Genomic DNA, 24,719 nt, shown 5'->3' with positions numbered 1-24,719 from the left:
TGCTGTTTTGAATGAGACAATAATTGGATTAGATTCTCCTTGGATTACCTCCTCTGGGTTTCACCAACAATCAAGTAAGTGGATATAAACAACCAAGAGGAACCATATTTGTAACGCAAATAGACCTGCACTTGCTGTTCCACTGGTAAGAAATAACCGTGTGTCATTTATGAATATTTTAAAAGGGCTAACACTTGAAAGATCAAATTTTTAGTTTGTACCAAATTTTTCACTGTTAAGCATACAACATTAAAAATATTAATTCTTGCTTGTTGCATAGGGGAATAGGAAATACGTGTGAAAATTTGATTTATACAAAATTTTACCAAAAATTGTTAACCAAGACTTCTTGAAAAACAACAAAGAAAAAGAGAATATTGAATTCATTTTTATAAAGATAAGCAAGAATGCATTTGACTTTTTTAACCATTAGAGGTTTTTATTTTGATATTTTTCAGAACTTGGTAATTTTTACATTTGTTTTACTGGCTATGTAATATACAAGCTGTTTTGGATTACTGATTATTTTCTAAAGTTTCTCTAGTCTGAAAGATTTTTTTTTAAAACTTCAAATATATCAGACATCAAGAGTGTTTTATTTTACTTGGGATGGGAAATGTGTGGAGTGTTACTTGCAAAATGAACCTATGTTCTAATAGCAGGTAGTGTAACACTTTAAAACCATCATTATGGCAAGGAGATGGGGGAGAGGATGCACAGAAACATGAGATTCAATCATGCCTCTGGCACAAATTAGCTGTGAATGACTACAAAGACACAATAAAGTAATGCACATAAAAACCTGTTCCTCTAGCAAGGGTATAACAGGTGGCTGCTGTTGCTTTCCTCATTGTTTGCAAACTTTGTGCTTCAACATCAAACCCAGGATATTTATTGTTTCTTTCCTGCTGTTAGAAGTGTGTTCATAAATGTAGCTTTGCATTAATTTTAAAAGTTACAATTTTGAAGAATCATATCCATCTTCACTTTATAACTGAATTTTTTCAGTGTGTGCTAATAGCCAAATCTAGGATGACTCCTCTTTTAGCATCCAGTAGCAATGCTACTTTAAGAGGAATTTAGTTGAAGTGCTTAATACTGTAGTATTTTAAAATTCATTAACTCAAAGCAAAATAAAAACCAGTGTAATGTAATAAATGGAATTATGCTAATTTGTGTGTGTTTGATATCAATAAACCACAAAAGTTATAAAACGTATTTGTGCTTTAAAGAATAACGCATGTGACAAAAATAAAAAAGGTATATTATGATCAGAATATTAAATTCAGAATTCACTTAAATAAATCCTATAGAATATTTGAAAATATATTAACAATTACCAAATAAATATATTACCTGTAGCTAAAGAAGGATATCCTTGACACAAGCTTTTGTTCATAAGATTTTTCAACTAGGTGAACCAATGTTTGCTTTTATAAAAATGGTTCTTTTTGTATTAATGTCACATTAACATGAGAATTGAGGAAAAATACAAAATACAAAAATGAGTAAATATACATGATGCAAAAGTTTAAATATATAGTCACGTCTAATTTATAATAAATATATGACATATCAAAAGAAATTACTTTGTGTATTTTTTTCACACATTTCATTAGCCTACCTGGTTATTCTATTGTTTTGCTTAGTCATTCAAATATAATGGTATTTTAAAGAGGAGTAAATTTTGGAAAGACAGTCTAATATTGCATAACATTTTTAATCATGAAAGTGGGCGATAAACAACTTCAAGATTGCAATTTCTATGTTACTCATCTTGAACTAAATATGCCTTTGAACTGTTGGCAAGAATTGTATGGGCCTGACCATGGTTTTGTGTCTTAACAAATTTCATCATATACATCAAAATTGCATTTATTGTTTTTGATTCTGCCTCTAACTCCTATACACAAACTGACTTTGGTGAAGCAGTATATGTGGGGAGTTATCTGGGCCATGTATAGCCCTCAGAATCATTCTATCTGGCCAAGTCAAGGAAACTCCAGGTGGGACTTGAAATTCAATATGATTGGAGGGTGAGAAAGGTTATCAAGAAAATAACACCTAAAAAAGGAATTAGTTCTAGTCACAGTTTTTTCAATAAATATATTTTCCATGAACTTTTTGAAGATTTTTGTAAGTATGAATTTCAGTTATTTTAAAATCTGTCCAATAACTAGTGCTGTATTATGGACTAACAACAGTAAGGTTGAACTCACATACAGGTAATTTCTAGACTATTAATTGGCTTAAACATGACACAAACCAGGAAGCATTTTTTTTCTAATGGTTGCTCCACTTATTCCCCCAATTTAATCTAAAATATTAGCATGTATGTCTCACTCAAAGATGATTTTATATTATAGCTACATATAAAGATATTGCATTTTAATTTTTAGTTGTAATCCTCAGTTAATATTTTCTTAAATGTTATTTTAGCGACTCAACAGTCAATGAATCTAAACACATATAACACTTTTAAAGGAATAAATACATAATATCATTTTTCAGAAAAATCTACAATTTTCGTCATTTTGAGGGACTAGAAGAACAAATGGATTATCAAATACTTAGATTATAAATTAATGAAAAGGATAAAATAAAAGGGCAACACAGAATTTAAGAAGACATTTTAATTAACTACCAACTCCTCCCCCATGCCATGCCTTAATTAGTAGTTTCATTCAGTCAATTCCCATAAGACCTAAAGTAGCTAAAAATTGTTTCAGTGAATTTCCTATGTTTCAATACAGGAAACTAAAACACTGTAGTCAGCATATTTGATATTTTAAATTACTTCAAAGAGTCAATTATACTGACATATTTCATCCTTCAATATTAACTAAACTCTTGTCAATGAAATGTTTTTTCCCCTATTCTACAGGTGGTTATAATGGTGTAAACTGTTTTATAAAATTGCTGAAAGACCTGGAATTCTGAATTTTTATTTCCTGGATCTATTGGTACACCATATTGGATATTTGGATGCAAAGAGGAACTTTTTTAGAAGATCACTTGTTGTTTCAACATGATTTAATATGAAAATATCTAACACACTAGATTTGTAAATTAAGCAGTTGGAGTGATGATTGTACAAATGGTGTGAACTCAGCAGTATCTTCCTCTTCAAAATGCAGTGAGTTGCACTAAACTTTGACTAACCGGACATTGTCTCCCAATTGACTACTTGGACTTTATGCATTGTCAAGCAATAACACAAAGACAAAATTTATGTTTTCATGGTCACAATATTGTTCATTATTTTCCTAATAGGATTTTAATTTTATGCAGTTTGTCAACTTTGTCCTCTAAGATTTCAGCATGAGGAATAACACTGAAGTCACCATGTTTGTACTAAAGGGTTTCACAGACAATCCTGAGCTTCAGATCATCTTTTTCTTCCTATTTCTAGCAATCTACCTCTTTACACTCTTAGGGAATTTAGGACTGATTGTGTCAGTCATTGGGGATTCTCGGCTCCACAACCCCATGTACTATTTTTTAAGTGTATTGTCTTCTGTGGATGCTGGATTTTCCTCAGTCATTACCCCAAATATGATAATAGATTTAATATCAAAGAATAAAGTCATTTCATTCTTGGGTTGTGCAACACAAATGTTTCTCGCTGTCACCTTTGGGACCACAGAATGTTTTCTTTTGGCTGCCATGGCGTATGATCGCTACGTAGCCATCTACAACCCACTTCTGTACTCAGTGAACATGTCACCCAGAGTCTATGTGTCACTCATCATTGCTTCCTATGCTGGAGGCATTTTGCATTCCACAATCCACACAGTGGCCACATTTAATCTGTCCTTCTGTGCATCCAATGAGATTAGTCATTTCTTCTGTGACATCCCTCCACTTCTTGCAATTTCCTGCTCTGACACCCACACAAACGAGCTTCTCCTCTTCTACTTTGTGGGCTCCATTGAGGTCCTCACTATTCTGATTGTCCTAACCTCCTATGGGTTCATTCTGTTGGCCATTCTGAATATCCAATCTGTTGAGGGGAGACAAAAAGTCTTCTCTACATGTGGCTCTCACCTGACTGGAGTGTCCATTTATCATGGAACAATCCTCTTCATGTATGTGAGACCAAGTTCCAGTTACGCTTTGGATCATGACATGATAGTCTCAACATTTTATGCCATTGTGATTCCCATGCTGAATCCCATCATCTACAGTTTGAGAAATAAAGATGTGAAAGAGGCCATGAAAAGAGTGTTTGGGAAAAATTGGTGTAGATAAAGTTAATTAAATTGAAAATATGTTATATATTCAGTGTCTATCTAATGTTTTTAGTTGTGTTTTTATAATCTTATCAAACATTTAAAATAAACATCATACTCAACAATCTACCTATTCATTTTTTATAGTTGTAGCATAATGTGTCATTGTTTTACTTCCTACTAAATTCACACACACACACACACAATACAAAAATGCTGATAACTAATCATATTTCTTAGCTATGGCTTCAGTATACAAATACCACACATTTTATGGCTTAAACACATAAATTAACTTTTTCACAATTCTGGAGGTAATAATTCCAAGGTCTTGGGTTTCATAGGATTGATTTGTTCCATGGTCATTTTATGGGATTTGTAAATGCCCATATTTTTCCTCTGTCTTCCTACAGTCCTTTCTCTGCATGATAATGAGTAACAAGAATATCTAACCATGTAAATATTACTAGCAACCAGAATATTCTAATGTGACAATGGTGGTGTTTGAAGCACTCTATACACTTGGCATGAAATTTAAAAGAAAAACAGGTAAACAATAAGAGTTTGATGAGGGATATCCAATATTAAGTATGTAAATTATTACCTGAAAAATTCAAAATAGGGAAAAGTGAAGTAAAATTGCAAAGTTTTTCTTTCAATCTAAATCTTTGTCATATTAAAACACCTATATTGTAAAGTCTACAGTACATTACTATCCAAAAGAATAAGAAACAAGAAATTAAAACATATCATTAGAGAAAATTACCTAGCCACAAGAAAGACAGCAATAAAAGAATAAAGGAACCAAAATTCTACAGACAGCTAGAATACAACCAAATGGTTGTAGTAATTACTTATTCTTTAATAATTACCTTGAATGTAAATTATATAAACAAAAAATTTAGAGTGGCTGAATGGATAATAAAAGAACCAAGGATACTCTGCTCACAATGACTTACTTCACTTTTACATAGCCAGAAAAAAAGAACAAGGTATATAGAGAATATTTCATGCAGTTTCATTTTTATCAGAAAAACATATATTTTAAATAGAAAACTGTATAAAGAATCAAATGTGGAAATTATATAATAAAAGCAACCAAGCAAGAAGCTGTAACAATTATAAATATGCACACACCTAACACTGGAGCATGTGAATATATAAAGCAGTCATTAAAACTAAAGGGATAAATAAATTGTGATTCAAAACTAGTGGAAATAATCAGCATCTCACTTCTAGCAAAGCAGATTTCATTCATGCAGAAAATCAATGAGAAATTGGATAAAGTGCACTCCAGATCAAATGCATCTACAGATCACTCCATTCAACCAGTGTAAAATACATATTTTCACTACACATGGTCCATTCTCCCGGATAAAGCATGTACTAGGCCACATTTTAATAAATGTAAGAAAACTGAAATAACATCAGACATCTTTTCTGATAACAATGATTTATAGTTTGTGTGTGTGTGTTAGATTTATTTATTTATTTGAAAGGCAGAGTTATAGAGAGGCAGAGGCAGTGAGAGAAAGTCTTCTATCTGCTGGCTCACTCCTTAAATGGCCATAATGAATGGCTGGAAATGTGCTAATCTGAAGCAGGGGGCTAGGAGTTTCTTCTGCATCTCCCAAATGAATGCAGGGACCCAAGTATCTGGGCCATCTTCTACTACTTTCCCAGGCCATAGCAGAGAGCTAAATCGGAATTGGAGCAGCCTGGACTGGAACCGGTGCCCATATGGTATGCCAGCATTGCAGGCGGCAGCTTTACCCACACCGCAGCACCTGCCCCAGAAATGGTTTAAAATTAGAAATCAATATCAGAAGACACTTCAGAAAATTCACAAACATATATAAATCAAAAAACTACACTTAGAGTGTTTTTTAAGGTCTGAAATGAAATATTCACTTATATAATGAAGGTCTCTGTTATTTGACCAAGGGAGATGAAAGCATATTTATACACAAAGACAAAATACTTGCATTCAAATTTTTATATTACGTATATTTAAAATATTCTGAAATTGAAAATTAAGTAAATGTTCATCAAAGGGAAATTGAAGGAACTATGGTATAACCACAGAAAGAAATAATAAACAATAAATGAAACTACTGATAAATGTAAATATATAGATAGATCTCAAATATATTGTGAGAAGTGGATGATGTCACAATCAGATTATATATAGCATCACTCTGTTCATATCACAGTTTTTACACATCACAACTATAAAAATTGAGAAATATCCTCGGTTGCCGGACCGCAGGATAAAAGGAAGTCACTGATGACAAAGTGGTGCGAATGGACATTTCAGAACGAAGGAAATGTTCTTTATTTGATCGAATTTTCAACAAATGTGTTCGATAAAATTCATGAGGTCAGCATTTTTACATGTTGGATGTATATGAATATACATTGAAAGGTAATCACTTTAGCTTTGAGAGCTTGCTGCTTCCTAAAGCAGTCTTTCATTCAAAGCGGGGTTATCTGTAGAGCCCACAGGGCCTGGATGACAGCAGGAGCTGATAGTGACTGGGAGAAGTCGGTTCTGGGTGCTGGCTGCGCTCTGCTTCGTTCTTAGTCTTGGTTCTGTTTTGGCGTGGAAGCTTGTGAAAAGCTATTAAGTGTTAAGCTTATGATTTCTCTAAAGTCTTTTTAATTGACTTCCAAACTATATGTGAATGTAGACGGAATCACATAATGTCTTTCCCGTGTCAGGTCCACAGCTTCAGTCAGCATCTCTCTCATCTGGGATAGAGCCTCCTTGTGGGACCTGCCTGAGCCCATTCCTGACCGCGCTGTGCATTTCCACGAGCCAGGAAAGTGTACATCAGAGGAGCTTAAGCCTCAGCTTGACACCATGCAGCAGTTTGCTTAATTTTGTATTACTTTTATTTATGTTACATAGAGTGTAAAAATTTAATATGTATACATGAAATTGGCATCTTGGAGTCTGATTATTGTTTACAGCCCTGCTGAGCTGTGGTCTTTCTAGTTTTTACTGTTGACCTCTTCATTAAGTGGAGCACTAAGTCTTTGACGATGGAGTAAGTTACAAATATGTTGTCACGTTCAGCGCGGTAGGCCGGCCACAGCGCACCGGCCGCGTTGGCCTTCGGAGGGTGAACCAACGGCAAAGGAAGACCTTTCTCTCTCTCCCTCTCTCTCTCACTGTCCACTCTGCCTGTCAAAAAAAAAATATGTTATCATTGAAATTCAAAATGAAAGTAAAAAAAGGCAGGAGGAACAAGGACGTATCACTATATTCTATATGTATGTATCTACTGTAGCTATGTACTGTATGTATGAACCACTTGAAATCTATCCTCTCTCTATATATATAAACTACATATGATTTTTTTCTAGTTAAATTTTCTTCAGTAAAATTTGCAGGGGTTTAAAGTCTTATTTTGTTGTATAATTTTTAATAAGTTCTCTAAACTATTGGTAAGGTGCTGTTTAAATCCCAATTATACTAATGCTTCTCCCATTAAGAACAATCAATAAATGACTGGGTTTATTTTATAATTATGCTTTCCCTAGCTTTAATATTTAAGAAATCATACTTTAGTGTTTTTCATGGTTTCTCTCAGATTATTAATTATCCTTCTATATTTCATATGAATTTTCTTCATTTCTCTCCCTTCTAGTATCCCTTTAATTATATTTTATATTATGTACTCATTTTATAACTTTTGGTTTTACTTATTTTTAATTTATACTTCTACATTCTATAAATCATTCTTCTATACCCTCCTGATGCTCATTTATCTCTTCAGCTTAAAAAATATTAAACAAATATAAAATTATACATATTAATGGGGCATATGTGATATTTCAATATATTTTTACATTCTATAATGTGTGATTAGGGTAAATATTGATGCATATATACATATATATATATCCTCAAATATTTAACAAATTTATAGGAAAAACATTTAGTATCCTATATTCCAGCTTTCATTACACCACATTAAAACTTTCCACCAGCACCTTACTGTTCAATGAACCCCAAAACTTCTTACTCCCATTTAATTGTAACTTAGCACCTATTAATCAACCTTTCTCACCCCCAATTTGTCCATTTCTCTTCAACCCCACAGCCTGTGGTATTCATTGTTATACCTTTAACTTCTATGAGATCACATTTTTAGACTGCCCAAGTGAATGAAGACTAAAGATACTTGTTTTTGTATCCTTGACTTATTTCAATTGACATAACAACATTTAGTTCCATTCATGTTGTTGCAAATGATGAGATTCATACTTTATATGGCCAAGCAATATTCCTTTGTGTATATATAAAACACATTTTCTTTTACCTATTCTGTAATGGAAAGTTACATTGTTTCCATTATTTTGCATACCGTAAATAGTGTTGCAATGAGCATGGGAGAGCAAATGTCTCAAAGACAGACTGATTTCACATCCCCTGAATACATACCAAGCAGTGGGATGCTGGATCATATAGTAGTTCTAGTTTTAGTTTTTTGAGGAACTCCCATTCTGTTACCATAATGGATATACAATTTATTTGTACTTTTTTCTGAGCTGTAATTTTTATAAATATAGTTCATATTTTTTCAGGTCCTTAATTACACTCTTGAAAATATTATCAATATATTTGTTATAGATGTAGAATAGATGAAATATTTTCTGTGATTTATTCTTAGCAAGGAAACATGTTAATAATAGAACAGAACAAAAGTACCAAGTTTTGTTCCCAATGTGTCAATAGTCAAGTCCACTACTTGAATGGATTCCAGTGTGTGAGGGAAGGTAGACAGAAAATTAAAAAAAAAAAAATTGGAAAGTCCTTCATAAAATTTGGAACTAGGTAATCTGTTATTCTGCGTTTGTTTAGTTTAATTAAATTAACTGACAGGAGTTTCTTTGTGAAAGAACAAAGGTTTATTTTACTTACAGTTTGAGCTGAGAGCATTGAGTGACCCCAGACTCCAGCATGTGCTGCAGGCTAGGTACAGAAGGTGTGGTGGCAATGATTACATTGTGAGCCAAGAAGCAGAATGAAAACTTTGGACAAACTTCCCACCAGAACCACCTTATAAACACCCTGGATGAACAGCAGGCCTTCCATCAGCCCCACACCTTAGACATCTTCACTAGAACAAGACTCCACCTTTCATCACTCAACCATTTCCTGAAGACATCAGGTTTTACACAAGCATGGGTTTTCGTGACACAAATCATAGTCAACACGTAGCAAGCAGTAACTTCATGGTGAATGCTGAAAACTTACTATAAGCAAAGTGAAGACACATCAATTCATAAAATCCTAAGGTATCAGCTCTATCCACAGAAAGTGAAAGTCAAATAATATAACAGCAATAGAGTTACATCAAATAACATTTAATGTGGCTTTTTGAACTTAATGTGCAGTGTATAAGTACATAGTTTATATTTGAAAAATCATAGATTGGAGGACTAATTAAGTCTAGGCTAAGAAATAGTCTAGGACATAAAAACATTATTAACCAAACCAATAGCTTTTCTCTGGTTTCTAATGACAGATTTATGAACTGACACAGCAGTATTTTCAGGTTTACTTTATTTCTGAAAATGATATTAATTTATAAAATAATTTCTCTCAAGCATTTTTTCATTGCCTGTTTCACATCTTTATTCCTCAAACTGTAGATGATGGGGTTTAGCATGGGAATCACAATGGTATAAAATATGGACACTATCATATCATGCTGTGAAGCAGAGTTGGGATTTGGTCTCACATACATGAAGAGGATTGTTCCATGATAAATGGACACTCCTGTCAGGTGAGAACCACATGTAGAGAAGACTTTTCGCCTCCCTTCAGCAGAATGCATCCTAACAATGGCCAATAGAATGAACCCATAGGAGACCAGGACAATCAAGATAGTGACTATCTCAATAGAGCCCACAAAGTAGAAGAGGAGAAGCTGGTTTATGTGGGTGTCAGAACAGGAAATTGCAAGGAGTGGAGGGATGTCACAGAAGACATGCTTAACTTCATTGGATGCACAGAAGGACAGACTAAATGTGGCCACTGTGTGCAATGTGGCATGCAAAATGCTACCAGCATAGGAGGCAATGATGAGTGGCACATAGACCCTGGGTGACATGCTCACTGAGTACAGAAGTGGGTTGTAGATGGCTACATAGCGATCATATGCCATAGCAGCCAACAGGAAGGATTCTGTGCTCCCAAAACTAACGAAGAGAAGCATCTGAGTTATACATCCATAATATGAAATAGATTTATCTTCTGACAGGAAATTGACCAACATTTTGGGAGTGACAACTGTAGAATAGCAGGCATCCAAGGATGATAAAACACTCAGAAAATAGTACATGGGGTTGTGAAGCTGAGAATTCCCAATGACCAATATAACCAGTCCTAAATTTCCTATCAGGGTAAAGAGGTAGATTCCTAGGAAGAGTAAAAATAGGATGACTTGCAGGTCAAAGTCATCTGTGAAGCCCATCAAAATGAATACAGTGACTTCCGACATATTCGTCAAGTGAATTCTGTGTACATCCAAATATGATGACATTCCTTCCATCTCAGTCATTATTTATGGGTTCTGAAGATAATCCTGTGAAAATAGAGTCCACCCTAGTATATCTTCATGTTTGTTTCTTAGACTGGCAGAACCATTTCCTTGCTGGTAACAGGATAGGCAGTGATAAAAAAGTTGGACCCAAATGGATATATTTTGCTGTAAGAGTAAAATGAAATTTTTTTTTATTTATTGGCTAATGTTGTCATTTTGAAACAATATTCTGTCCAGTTAAGTCGCTATGTCGCAATTCGCTTTCTTCATTTTTACCCCTTTTTGTTTCTCATTTTAAATCAACTTTAAGTTTCACATATGAACGTGTGTAGGAATATTTAGATCAAAAGTAATATAGTGAGTGTGTAAGTCTAGACTAGCAGATAAGTCATTTATAGCATCCAGTCCACATTGGAGTGCCTGGTTTCAGTCAACATCTCCTGCTCCTGGCTCCAGCTTCTTGCTAGTGCAGACCCTATGGAGCAGGGGCAATGGCTAAGTGGATGGCTTTCTGTCACACATATGGGACCTGAATTGAGTTTCTGTCTCCTGGTTTCTCTTTTTCTTCCTCTTCCCTTATTCAATTGATTCACATTCCCTCTCTCCCCATCTCTCATGCAAGAATTAGCAGAATACAAACAAAAATATAAATTGTAAAATATCATGGTCAAACAGGAATTAGGCAGAAAAGGAAGAAGCACAATGGAAAGAAAAAATATACAAAAAATTTCTGTGGAGTGTACAGATAGGTAGTTTACTAAAATAACCCATTACAAAATACATTTTGACATACATACACAGGAGAAATTACAATTGCATTGTAATTCTAAACTTACACTTTCTGACATATCAGAAAAAAGGTATCCTGGAAGAAAAAATTGCATGTGTGCCCTAAAACTCTACATTAAAAATTTAAAATTTCTTGTGAATGTGAACTTGAAAAAGTTAACTCTCCTTTCAAATGAAAGAATAATAAAAGTAACTAGAATTTTCATGTATATTTGTTCTATTACATGAAGCTTTACTTATATTGAAGAATGCAAGCCTATGAAATATGATCTCCATATTTTATTTATACATTAAAATAGATATTTATAAAATTAAATATGAAATAAAAAAATGAGCAATTAGTAGATTCCAAACCAGAAGTAAGCTAATTCTTCTTTTGTTTTTTGTACATTTTATGACACTAAATGTATATTAAAGATTAAACATAATAATTTCTGATACTCTGTCACTTATTTTTTACACATTTTAACATGAGTTTCTGTTATTGTATATCAGTAGTACCCATTGAAGTAGAGTAATATGTTTATTTAAATTCCCATGACACTCTTGTCAATATAATTTGCTAGTAACACTTGCTGTCTTCAATCTTATTTGTGGAACAACAAGATAGCATATGAATTAAAGTGCATTTTGTTCCAAATTGTGTCCCATTAGAGCATGTTATACTTTGATTAAGGAACTGTGGCATGAGATTTAACTACTTCATCCACACTGGTCTTCAAATAGGTATTCATATTAATTGATATGTAAAGAATATGGAAATGTCTAAGTGATTTCCCTCATAGATGAGAGAAAGAAACACAACATGATCAATCTCGAAAACTAAAATAAAATCAGTTCCTAAAACACATAGCCATAAATTCTGAATTTGAGACGTCTCTGAGAATAATATTACTGTGGTTAAGAAGAAGTTGTGATGACACCCTTCACATAGCATTCAACAGCTGTAAGGGGTTAGCAATGGTGCATCCTTATCTCTATGTTACTCACACAGAATCCTATAAAATTAATAATAAATCAGCATCCTTATTTAGCTAAGAAACCTGAGATCTATCTGGACCCATATCTTGGTCACCTTTAGACAATCACTTAGTAGCTGAGTTGGGACTGATGACCAGGCTGCTCTGACTCCACACTCTGTGTTATTAATCATGTTGCAGTTATGGCAACTTGCCTTAAACATTGAAATGCTATCCCCTAAAATAGTAGCGATATAGTATTTTTGTGTGTTTGAATTCCTTGGTAAAGAAAATATGTTCTGATGATTGAATAGACCATGGATTTTTTTAAAACATTAATTGTAAAGCAATTAGCAAACTAAAATATTAAATTTAAATGTGTTTGCTCTCCTTCATAAGATGAAAACAATGATCCCAAAGTGAAGTATATCCCACTGTTGATTAAAACATAATTTTGTCTCCATCTAATAATTTTTCAAAATTTTACATACAGCCCCAAATTTTACTGTTTTCTAACTCATCTTTCATCATCAAGAAAGTCAAATTTTATTATACAGTTTTATTGATAAAATATGTAGGGAATCCCTGCTTTTTATCTTGTTATGTTACCTAGAAAGTAGGTGATTGAATTTGTAATACACTTTGAATTTAATATAACCTTTCTCTTAAATTTTAAAATATTAAAGACTACAGCTTCAAATTCAATATAACTTCGAAAATATCTTGTAAGTGAACAGAAGTATTCTTTCTTACCGTAGAAAATGCTCTCTCCATTCAATTGTGGAATATTGTGAATATGAATACTGTGCCTTTGGTATCTTATATTAGCTTCTCAAGCACTTGGAGTCCATGGAAACTCTCCAGGGAGGAACACACTAATTCTTTTCAGGGACAAAACTGTATCAAGGTGATTTTTTTGCACAGTAAACACATAAACATTGATTAAATAATGAATGACTTAATGAAAATTATTATAAGAATAACTCCTTAGCCTTTGGTTTGAAAAATTGATCCCTCAGTGAAAAGGAGATCTAATGATCCAGGACATAGCCCCAACTCTGATAGCAATTATTGGAGTGTCACAGAGTTGGCAAATTCTTTGAAGCCCTGTTTCCTCTTCTTGGAAACATAACTTATGAAATCTCACAAAATCCCCAAACATATACATGATGCCATAATATGAAAATATGACCTATGACATAATGTATCACTATAAATAAATATTACTAGAATCATTAAAATTTTATGTATTCCTCCTTTTAAATGATAGGAAAAATAAAAAGTTCACTGAGAGTTTAACAGAAGGGATAAGAAAAGGATATTAATAGGAAGCATTGACAGGAGAGATGGGGCAGCATACAGATAATTAAGATGTTAAAAGTAATACACATTGGAACATTAGAGAGCTGGTAGAGGTAAGGTTCAATTTTTTGAGGTTTACAGAGTCATCTTGTTTTACAGGGATCCCATATACTAATCTGTGGACTTGAATCTGACCTTGTACATAAAAACTATTGGGGGACGCTTGTAAAAACTGTGAACACCTACATTTATACACATATTTTGTTAGGGGACAAAATATAATGATAGAAGTGAAAATTAAATGTATTAATTATAGACTATAATAAATTTCTGTACATTCAATGCCTCCTCAATAATTGAAACTAAAGTAGTTTTCCAGAAGTTGCCAAGCTGATTCTACCATTTATATGAAACACAAAGAAACTAAGAAAATCAAATCAATTTTGAAAAATAAAAATAAAAGAAGGAATATCTACATAATCTGATTTCAGTACTTAATTCTGAAATAATCATGAGATTAAAGTATTAGAGAAAAATAGACACTATGCTCAACGGAACACATTAAAATTTTCTAAGATAAATTGTGACTGTATATGAACATTTTATATCTGGTGTGTACTCATATTAAAAGTTTTCATTGAAAAGAATTCTGTTCATTTTACATCATTCCACGCTGATGAATCCCTCACTATAGTGCTACACCCTTTGTGAAATAAGACCAATCTGCTATGAAATCACACGTTATCTACTGGTTTGGGCATTTCATGGTGTTTATGGTCCCTGAAACTAGTTGTCTCTTTCTCTCAAATATAGTATTGCTTTTAATCTGTCATCATCTTATGAGCTTATTTCACTCAGTATGATGGTTTCCAGATTCCTCCATTTTGTTGCAAATGACCAGATTTCAATTTTTTAATTGCTGTATAGTATTCTATAGAGTACATATCTCATAATTTCTTTATCCAGTCTACTGTTGATGGGCATTTGGGATGATTCCAGGTCTTAGCTATTGTGAATTGAGCTGCAATAAACATTAAGGTGCAGACAGCTCTTTTGTTTGCAAATTTAATTTCCTTTGGGTAAATTCCAAGGAGTGGGATGTCTGTGTTGTATGGTATGGTTATGTTCAGGTTTCTGAGGAATTTCCAAACTGACTTCTATAGTGGCTTTACCAGTTTGCATTCCCACTAACAGTGGGTTAGTGTCCCTTTTTCCCCACATCCTCTCCAGCATCTATTGTTGGTAGATTTCTGAATGTGAGCCATTCTCACCGGGGTGAGGTAAAACCTCATTGTGGTTTTGATTTGCATTCCCTGATTGCTAGTGATCCTGAACATTTTTTTTTAACTTTCATTTAATAAATATAAATTTCCAAAGTACAGCTTATGGATTGCAATGGCTCCACCCCCATAACTTCCCTCCCACCCACATCCCTCCCCTCCCCCACTCCCTCTCCCAATCCATTCACAACAAGATTCATTTTCAACTATCTTTATATACAGAAGATCAATTTAGTATATATTAAGTAAAGACTTCACACACAGAGAAACACAAAGTGTAAAATACTGTTTGAGTACTAGTTATAGCATTACTTCACATTGGACAACACATTAAAGACAGAGATCCTACATGGGGAGTAAGTGCACAGTGACTCCTGTTGTTGACTTAACAAATTGACACTCTTGTTTATGCTATCAGTAGTCACCCTAGGCTCTTGTCATGAGTTGCCAAGGCTATGGAAGCCTTTTGAGTTCACCAACTCTGATCATATTTAGACAAGGTCATAGTCAAAGTGGAAGTTCTCTCCTCCCTTCAGAGAAAGGTACCTCCTTTTTTGATGACCTGTTCTTTCCACTGGGATCTCACTCGTGGAGATCTTTCATTTAGATCATTTTTTTTTTTTGCCAGAGTGTCTTGGCTTTCCATGCCTGAAATCCTCTCATGGGCTTTTCAGCCAGATCCAAATGCCTTAAGGGCTGGTTCTGAGGCCAGAGTGCCCACAATGTCATATTTCAAGACATACTGCAGGACTGTTAAAATCAAAACAACTTGGTACTGGAAGAAAAATAGACATGCAGACAAATGAAATGAAGTAGAAAACCCAAAAAGCAATCTATAAATCTACAAAAAACTAAATTTTGATAAATAAGCTAAAATATCTCCTTGGAGACACTAGAGACTCTTCTACAAACAATGTTGGGAAAACTCAATTTCCAATAAGAAGTTTGAAACAAGACCCCACCTTAGCCCTATGGCAAAATCAACTTACAATGGATCAAGGTCCTAAACTTAAGAAATGAAATTGCAAGACAAAATATAAGAGAAACACTGAAAGACACTGGCATAATAAAACACTTCTTGTATAAGAAACCAGAAGCACAGGCATTGAAAGCAAAACCGGAGAAATGGGAATGCAGCAAGCTAAGACATCTCTGCACAGCAAAGTAACCAAGCTACGAAGTGAAGAGTCATGGAACAGAATGGAGAAAATATTTACAAACCTTGTCTCTTGTAAAAGATTAGTGTCCATAATACATAAGGAACCGGTGAAAAGCAAAGCAATACAGTTAAAAAATGGGCTAAGTATATGAACAAGAATTTTTCAAAGGAGGAAGTACAAAGGGCCAATAGACACATTTAATAAAATGTTCAGGATCAGTACCCAATAGAGAAATATGAACAAAAACTGTAATGAGGTATCACCTCCCTCCAATTAGAATGGCTATCACACAAAAACCAAAAACAGCAAATTCTGCTGAGGATGTGGAGAATAAAAAATGTACCCTAATACTCTGCTGGTGAGAATGTAAACTGGTACAATCATTATGAAAGGCAGTATGGAGATTCCTCAAAAAACTAACAATATAGAACTACCCTATGACCAGCCATCCCACTCCAGGGACTGTATCCAAATGAAATGAAAGCAACATGTGAAAGAGTCTCCTGGGTACTAATGTTTGTATTAGCTCAACTCACAATAGCTAAGACATGGGACAAACCTGGATGTCTATCAACTGATGACTGGATAAAGAAATGTGATGTCTATATAGAAGCAGGAATATTGCTCAGCCACAAAAAAGAAGGAAATCCAGGGGCTAGTGCTGTTACACAGTAGGTTAAGCAAAGCTACCATCTGACACCAGCACCCCAAAGGGGACTGTTTCATGCCCCAAGTGCTCCACTTCTGATCCTGCTCCTTACCGCAGCAGAAAATGGCCCAACTGCTTGGGTTCCTGTAAGCACGTGGAGACCTAGAACAAGCTCTTGGCTACTGGCTTTAGAATGCCTCTATCCTGGCCCTTGTGAACATATAGGAAGCGAACCATTGATGGAAAAATCTCTCTTTCTATGTCTCTTCCTGTCTACAGCTTTGACTTTCAGACAAATAAATAAATCTTAGAAGAAAAGATTGAAATCCTGACCTTTTCAACAAAATAGATACAACCTTAGATCATTAGGCTGAATTAAATGGGATCCCAGTTAAAAAAATCACATTTTCTCTTATTTATGATAGTTAATATATATTTATAGATATATTAGCATAGCATAATGATTTGTGATTATTTTAAAATTTACTATATATGAATATATATACTCAAATATATAAATGTACTGTATATAAATATACTGATATGAGTGAAATTGACACTTAGAATGGATTATTGTTTATAGACCTTGCCTATACTTTTTTTTAAGGTTTTTTTTTTTTTTGACAGGCAGAGTTAGACAGTGAGAGAGAGAAAGACAGAGAGAAAGGTCTTCCTTTTTCCATTGGTTCACCCCTCAAATGGCCACTATGGCCAACGCGTTGCAGCCGGTGTGCTGTGCCGATCTGAAGCCAGGAGCCAGGTGCTTCCTCCTGGTCTCCCATGCGGGTGCAGGGCCCAAGGACCTGGGCCATCCTCCACTGTCCTTGCAGGCCACAGCAGAGAGCTGGACTGGAAGAGGAGCAACTGGGACAGAATCTGGCACCCCAACCGGAACTAGACCCCTGGGTGCCAGTGCAGCAGGTGGAGGATTAGCCTAGTGAGCCATAGCGCCGACTGCCTATACTTATTAAACTCTTTGTTTAGTGGAACATTAAGCCTTTGAACACAATGTAAATAAAAATATTCTGTTTCAAAAATTAAAGAAAAACTAAATATAAATAAATAAAGAAAAAGAAAGAAAAGAACAAAACAAAGGAAGAAGGAAAGAATCGGGAGGAGGAAGGCAGACTGTAAGGGAAGAGCCATTACATTCTTAGAATTGTATTTTGGAACCATATTAACTTTGTTATGTCATATTAACAAGAGAAAACATCTAAAAAGAATAAAAGATCCATGGGTGAAATTTCTAGAAAAAAAAAAAACAGAAAACTGACTCAGTGTTTTGGGCTCAGCAATGATTTATTGGATAGAACACCAAAAGCCAGTCAACATAAACAAATCATGTCAAATGGTACTGTGGAGAATCTCACAGGAATCTCAAAAAGAGTCACGGATCACCACTTACCTGGAAAGGAGATGAACTGTGAAAACTCCACAGTAGAACATTGAAAAGTTGCCATTAGCCACAAAATAAAAGTAAAGTGGAGTTATTCATAATAAGTCAGGAGCTGAGGCAATACGTAATGGCTGTTAGGGAGACGTTTCTAATCAAACCATCAGACATCTCTGGTCAGTCAGATAACAGTGCACTGTGGGCAATACCTTCCTACCCATGCTGACTGGACCGTTCAAACATAAGTAAGGTGGGAACAGTATTGACTGGACTGTTCAACTGCAAGCAAGGAGGAAACAGCACTGATTGGACAACAAGTCGGAGCATGGCAAGCTGGAGGACTGCTGGAAAATGAGGATAAAAAGGGAGCCCATGCACCATTCTCCATCCTCTCGGGGATCATGGCCTGGTGTGTATGAACCTCTGGATCTCTACATATCCAGAGCTGAAGAGGCAGCCCGCTGCTCTGCATGGAGCAGGTAGTGGCACGAGCCGACCTGCAGAACTGTCCCTGAGCTGTAATACCCCATTGTCTGTGTGTGAGTGTGTGTGTGGCCCAGTGCGTGTGAACCTCTGGATCTCCTCACACTTGGAGCTTAAGAGCCGGCCCATTAGCTCCCTTGCTAAGTGACACAAGGAGACTACGGGCTCAAAACTCCAGCAGAGATGCTGCCTCATTGTCTTGCCTGGACCTCTTATCAGCTTACTGCCAGACCTGACCACAAAGCAGGACAAGGCCTCTCAGCAGGGGACCTTTCCAACTTCTAGCCTGGCCGTCCACCTGGGAACTTTGAGCCTACTGCCCAGAGTAGCAGCCTTCCCACGACTTCCTGCCTGTAAGTGACTGATCCGAGATCCATATCAGCCAAGACATGGAGCTCTGGACCTTGAACACTGACACTCTTTTTCGTGACCGTGAGACGAGCCTTGAAAATGTAGCTTTTACAAATAATGTTAGTCATGTGTAATATCATATAACTATGCTTTGACCCCATGCAAGGTATCTGCAAATAATGCTGGAGACCTTGATGTACATACACTGTTATAACTGGATAGCCCTCAAAGTTACTTTAACACTGTATACTGTGATCTGTGGATTAATGAATAAGCTCAAGTAGTATTGATATTGATGGTATTGATTTTAGTAGTCCTCTAGTCATTAAGAAAATAGTGTTACTCTGATAGTTAAGTGTTATTGTAGTAAGTAAGTTAAGTAGAAAGTAAGTAGTTATGTTAAGCTAAAAAGTTAAGTAGTTAAATAGTTAGGTCACATTAAATAATAGTGGTAAATTTATTGATAAATGTATTAAATAGTATAGATTGATAAGTATATTGATACTGATAAGTGTATTGACCTCAATGAGCATGCTGATGAGTAGTGTGATAAAAAACCCCTGGTGTGTAAGAAATAAAATCTCCATGGGAAAGACAGTCTTGTGTCCTGGTGTTCCTTTCTTCCCCATGACTGACAAGTCATACGTCCACTTGCTACTGTCGAGCTGCGTGACAGTAGGCACCCGTGACAGGTACTTATATTTAACTAAAGGCTTCCGCACTCTAAAGGCAAAAATCAGCACACAGAAAAGGCAACCTACAGAATAGAAGGAAATATTTGCAAAGCATTTATATAATAAGGAATTGACATTGAAAAAAAAATGAGAAACACTTTCAACTCAATAGGAAATAACAATAACAATGACAATGATAGTAATAATTAATAATGGGGCAGAGGACCTGAATATAATTTTCTTTTTTTAATGGAAAGAGTTTTTTTTTGGGGAAAACTCAGCAGGCTGGGGGAAAGGGGGAAAGAGGGAAAAAGAGAGAGAAGGAGAGCATATAAGAGAGAGAGACGGAGAGGAGCTAGCAAGGAGAGAAGAGAGAGAGCGGAAAGAAGAGAGAGTGAGCAGGAGATAGAAAAGGAGCAGAGATGAGAGAGAAGAGAGAGAACAGAGGAGGAGGCTAGAGAGCTGAATATAATTTTCTACAAATAGGACATGAAAAGTGTCAACAGGTGTATGAAAATATGTTCAGCATCACTAATCAGGAAAATGCAGACGTGGAGTGCCTTTTTTAAATTAATTAATTTTGTATTTGAAAAGCAGAGATACACAGAGAAGGAAAGACAGGTAGAGGGGCAAATAAAGAGGTATCTTTATCCTTCTTCTCTGCCTGGGAACAATCTGGGTCTCCATGTGAATTGCAGTAACTCAGAAACTGGAGCAGTCACTGAAGTCTCTCAAGGTTCTCATTAGCAGAGAACTGGAACCAACATCAGAGCAGGTCCTCAAACCCAGGTGCTTGATATGGGCTTCAAGCATCCCATGTATTGCCTTCACTACTGTGCCAAGAACTGGCACCTGTAGCACTTTAAATTACACCTCAAATAACAATATTCTGTCAACAAATAGCAGCATGTTGTGCCTGTTCCAGAACCCTATCTGTTTTTATTATTAAGTACGTAATCATGTTGCTTATACTGACTAGAAGATAATTTAGGTTTATTTCCCCAGGGTCATCCTCTGTGGGTTTCATCAGCAGTTGAACTCGTGGATATAAACAACCTAAATTAGTCACATTTATGGTGCAACTAAACCTGCACTTGTTTTCTCAGGTAAGAGTAGATATCAAATACTTTGAAGGTGTCTAGGTGTTAGAGTGTCACAATTATGTTACTTTACCCTGTAGCTTTTAGCTAGGAAACACCAAGTCCTCATACTAAACTCTGTTTCTAGCCTATTGCATGCGTGAATAGAATTCAGATGTGAGGCAAAGCATAATGGAAACTGAGGTAGGAATTGGCTTTTGTTTTGTTTTTTTCAGTATCTAACTTACCTGGATGTTATTTTGCTTTTTGCAAAGTTTAATGAAGAGAAATACATCTGACAAAGCTTGTGGCCATCTAAGGAAAGAACTGAGCACCCACTGTATATTTAGACTAGAATTTTTATGGATGTGAGTATGAGGTCCCTCTTTCTTCTCTCCTTCTTCCTCTTTTGGGAAACTGTAGGTTGGATTTTCTGGATGATGAATGCCCCCAAATCCTCCTACAAACATCAGCACAGTGTTATAGAATCTAAAAGCTTCCTTGAATGCAGGACACAGGGGATTCCCCTGAGCTGCCTCCAGGGAGAGGCCTGGAACCCCTCTAACAAGATTATAGAACAAGAGCAATTACTTGAAATCTTTCTTGCATGAAGACAGTAACCTCTGACTATCCATCTTTGTTAACAATATAATCTACATGATATACTGTCCTTTACTCATTTTATGCGCAATGCAATGAATCCCATATTAAGTGACATTAACATGTGTTTTGCAGAAAAATAATATGTATGTGTATGTATATAATATATACATATGAATGATTATGGCAAAATGGTAAGTATTATTAAATCTTAAAAATAAATGTAATTTAAAAATAAAACCAGGAAACTGAAAAAATAAAGCAAAGGGCAAAAGTTAAAAAAATCTAAATACAAAAAAATCAGGCTGTGTTTTATTTTCTTGGACCAAGTGTGGGCCTTTTGTAGAATCAAGCCATGGTTTAGTAGGAATTAGTGAAAAACAGCAGAAAGTAAATGCCCTGTGAGGGAGACCCAGGATTGAATGTTGGCTCAGGCAATATTAGCTATGAAAATTGCCACAGGATTAAATAAAGTAGTGTGCACAGAAAAATCCATGCCTGAAGCAAATGCTCAATAAACCACTGTTATCATTGCTCTCCTCTTTTGCAAAGTTAGCATTTTATCATTTAGCCCAAGCTATATGGAGCTTTCTTCCTTCTATCCAAATCAGATTACTATACGTAAATTTCTATCATCTTTTAGAGCTGATCTGATTCAATGTAATCTCCAAGAACTATAATAATTTTCTCTATATAACTCTGAATTATTTGAAAATGTGTTAAGAGTAACTTAGTCATGCCCAGTATTATTTTTCTTAGGCATCTAGTATAAATGCTTATATCAAGAGTAAGTTAACTGTAGTATATTTTCCAAAGCAAAATTAATCCTTCTGTAGTATAAAAGTAAATTTGTAGTAATTTACATGTGCAATTTTATGTATCAGAAATTTTTACAATTCACAAATTCATCATGGGTAGAACAACAAAAAATGGTAAAATATGCTTTAATGGAATTAATCATATAGAATGAGCTATAGATCTAATATAATGCAGTACATTAGATTGTTAAAGTTGATTTTATTGTCATAAAGTTTCCATCAATATTTATTCAAATTTTACAAAACTAAAACAATAAACTAATTAAAATTTTAATTAGTATCAGTATCAATTAAAGAGGAATAGGAGTGTTCTACATTTGATTAGATTATTGTAAATCATTGTAAAGTGCACAATTGCTGAAAGGTCTAGAATTCTGATATTCTATTCTAATACTTTGCCCACTGGTATCCAATCTCATTTATTTAGATGTCGGGATAATATTTTTAGATACTCACATCGAGTTTTAATATGAAAACAGTTAGTAGAATTCAGTGGTAAATTTAAAATGTGACTTGATTACTTTAGAAATGACATGAGTTCAATCACTCCTACCTTCCATTTGATTCTGCAGTGAGTGGCATGAACTGTCGACCAATCTATCATCATGCCACTGTCTTCTAATCCACTTTTGGGAAATTATGTTCACAGTATTGTTTGTCCTTTTTGTAGTAAATTGAACTGTAATTTTATTAATATCTTCAAGTTTGTTTTATGATATTTCAGCATGAAGAATATCAGTGAAGTTACCACGTTTGTTCTGAAGGGCTTCACAGAGAATCTTGAACTTCAGATCATCTTCTTCTTCCTGTTTCTAGCAATCTACCTCTTTACCCTCTTGGGAAATTTAGGACTGATTGTATTGGTCATTGGGGATTCCCGGCTCCACACCCCCATGTATTATTTTCTGAGTGTGTTGTCTTCTGTAGATGCCTGCTATTCCTCAGTTATTACCCCGAATATGTTAGTAGATTTTGTATCAAAGAATAAAGCCATTCCATTCCTGGGATGTGCAGCACAAATGTTTCTTGCTGTTACCCTTGGAACCACAGAATGCTTTCTCTTAGCTGCCATGGCGTATGATCGCTATGTGGCCATCTACAACCCACTTCTGTACTCAGTGAGCATGTCACCCAGTGTCTATGTGCCTCTCATCATCGCTTCTTATATTGGTGGAATTTTGCATGCCATTGTGCACACAGTGGCCACATTTAGCCTGTCTTTCTGTGGATCCAATGAAATTAGACATATCTTTTGTGATATCCCTCCTCTCCTGGCCATTTCTTGTTCAGATACCCACATAAACCAGCTTCTACTCTTCTACTTTGCGGGCTCTATAGAAGTATCCACTATACTAATTGTTCTGATCTCCTACGGTTTCATTCTCTTAGCCATTCTGAGGATGCGTTCTTCTGAAGGGAAACGCAAAGTCTTCTCTACCTGTGGCTCCCACCTAACTGGAGTGTCCATTTTTCATGGTACTGTGCTTTTCATGTATGTGAGACCAAGTTCCAGTTATGCTTTGGAGCATGACATGATAGTGTCGATATTTTATACCATTGTAATCCCAATGTTGAATCCCATCATCTATAGTTTGAGGAACAAAGATGTAAAAGAGGCAATGATAAAAGTGTTTGGGAATAATAAGTTTATCAATAAAGTTTATTTTTCATACTAATAACTCAATTGAGAACTTTGACAGTGATATTCGGCTCCTCAATATAAAGAAGTTATGATGAAAACTTTTGTTTTAGTTTCTTGGTGTAATTCATTTCTTTTTGGTAATTTAAAACAAAGACCTTGTGCAACCCTCTGCACATGCTGTTTCTGCATGCAGACTAAAACTCCTTCATTTTCTTTGTGCTATGATCATATTGATTATGTAGATCCCACATAGATGTGTTTATATGTAGATACTAATTGTGTTTCCATGTAGATACTAATAGCTGTACAAGTTATGGATATCTCTCTATATATAGATAGCTAGATAGCTAGATATAGATATACAGATATGAGAGATTCACTCTGGCTCCCCTCTCCTTAGTTCTTATGTGTACTATTTAACTGAATTTTGGAGATGAATTAATACAGTGTATGATTAACAAGAGGCAAACATACAAGTTTTACTAATTTTACAAGTATGCAAAGATCATCACAAGAGTGTGAATTCTGAAGGAAAGGTAAGAGAATGATGCACTTACACTCTTCAATCTAAAAACCTAAATGTGTGCAGGAATGGTAGGACAGATGAATCTCTAGACTAGGATAATTACTTCTATGGACATTGCTAAGGGACATATGTTCAGAGAACCAATCTAGGAAAAGATAAGGTTACTATAGCAAGATTATTCATTAATGCTTAATGATTAAGGCTGTTTACCATTTTAGAACACAA

The 24,719-nt window shown here is 35.0% G+C and overlaps 2 protein-coding genes and 1 pseudogene across 2 annotated transcripts; 2 read left to right on the top strand and 1 right to left on the bottom strand.

The window, feature by feature from the left end:
- The first annotated feature begins 3,306 nt into the window (after positions 1 to 3,306).
- On the top strand, positions 3,307 to 5,505 carry LOC133763641 (olfactory receptor 5T7-like; annotated as a pseudogene).
- Positions 5,506 to 9,829: 4,324 nt separating this feature from the next.
- LOC133764264 (olfactory receptor 5T9-like) lies at positions 9,830 to 10,844 on the bottom strand. The gene has a single exon (XM_062197937.1). The coding sequence runs from the start codon at positions 10,805 to 10,807 to the stop codon at positions 9,830 to 9,832; it is 978 nt and encodes a 325-aa protein (XP_062053921.1). The 5' UTR covers positions 10,808 to 10,844.
- Positions 10,845 to 23,006: 12,162 nt separating this feature from the next.
- Positions 23,007 to 24,002, top strand: LOC133764263 (olfactory receptor 5T2-like). The gene has a single exon (XM_062197936.1). It carries the CDS (start codon positions 23,052 to 23,054, stop codon positions 24,000 to 24,002), a length of 951 nt encoding a protein of 316 aa, XP_062053920.1. The 5' UTR covers positions 23,007 to 23,051.
- The last annotated feature ends 717 nt before the right edge of the window (positions 24,003 to 24,719 follow it).

Source organism: Lepus europaeus, chromosome 7 (genome assembly GCF_033115175.1).
Source record: "Lepus europaeus isolate LE1 chromosome 7, mLepTim1.pri, whole genome shotgun sequence".
Taxonomy (NCBI): domain Eukaryota; kingdom Metazoa; phylum Chordata; class Mammalia; order Lagomorpha; family Leporidae; genus Lepus; species Lepus europaeus.
This window is presented reverse-complemented; position numbering and strand designations above follow the sequence as displayed.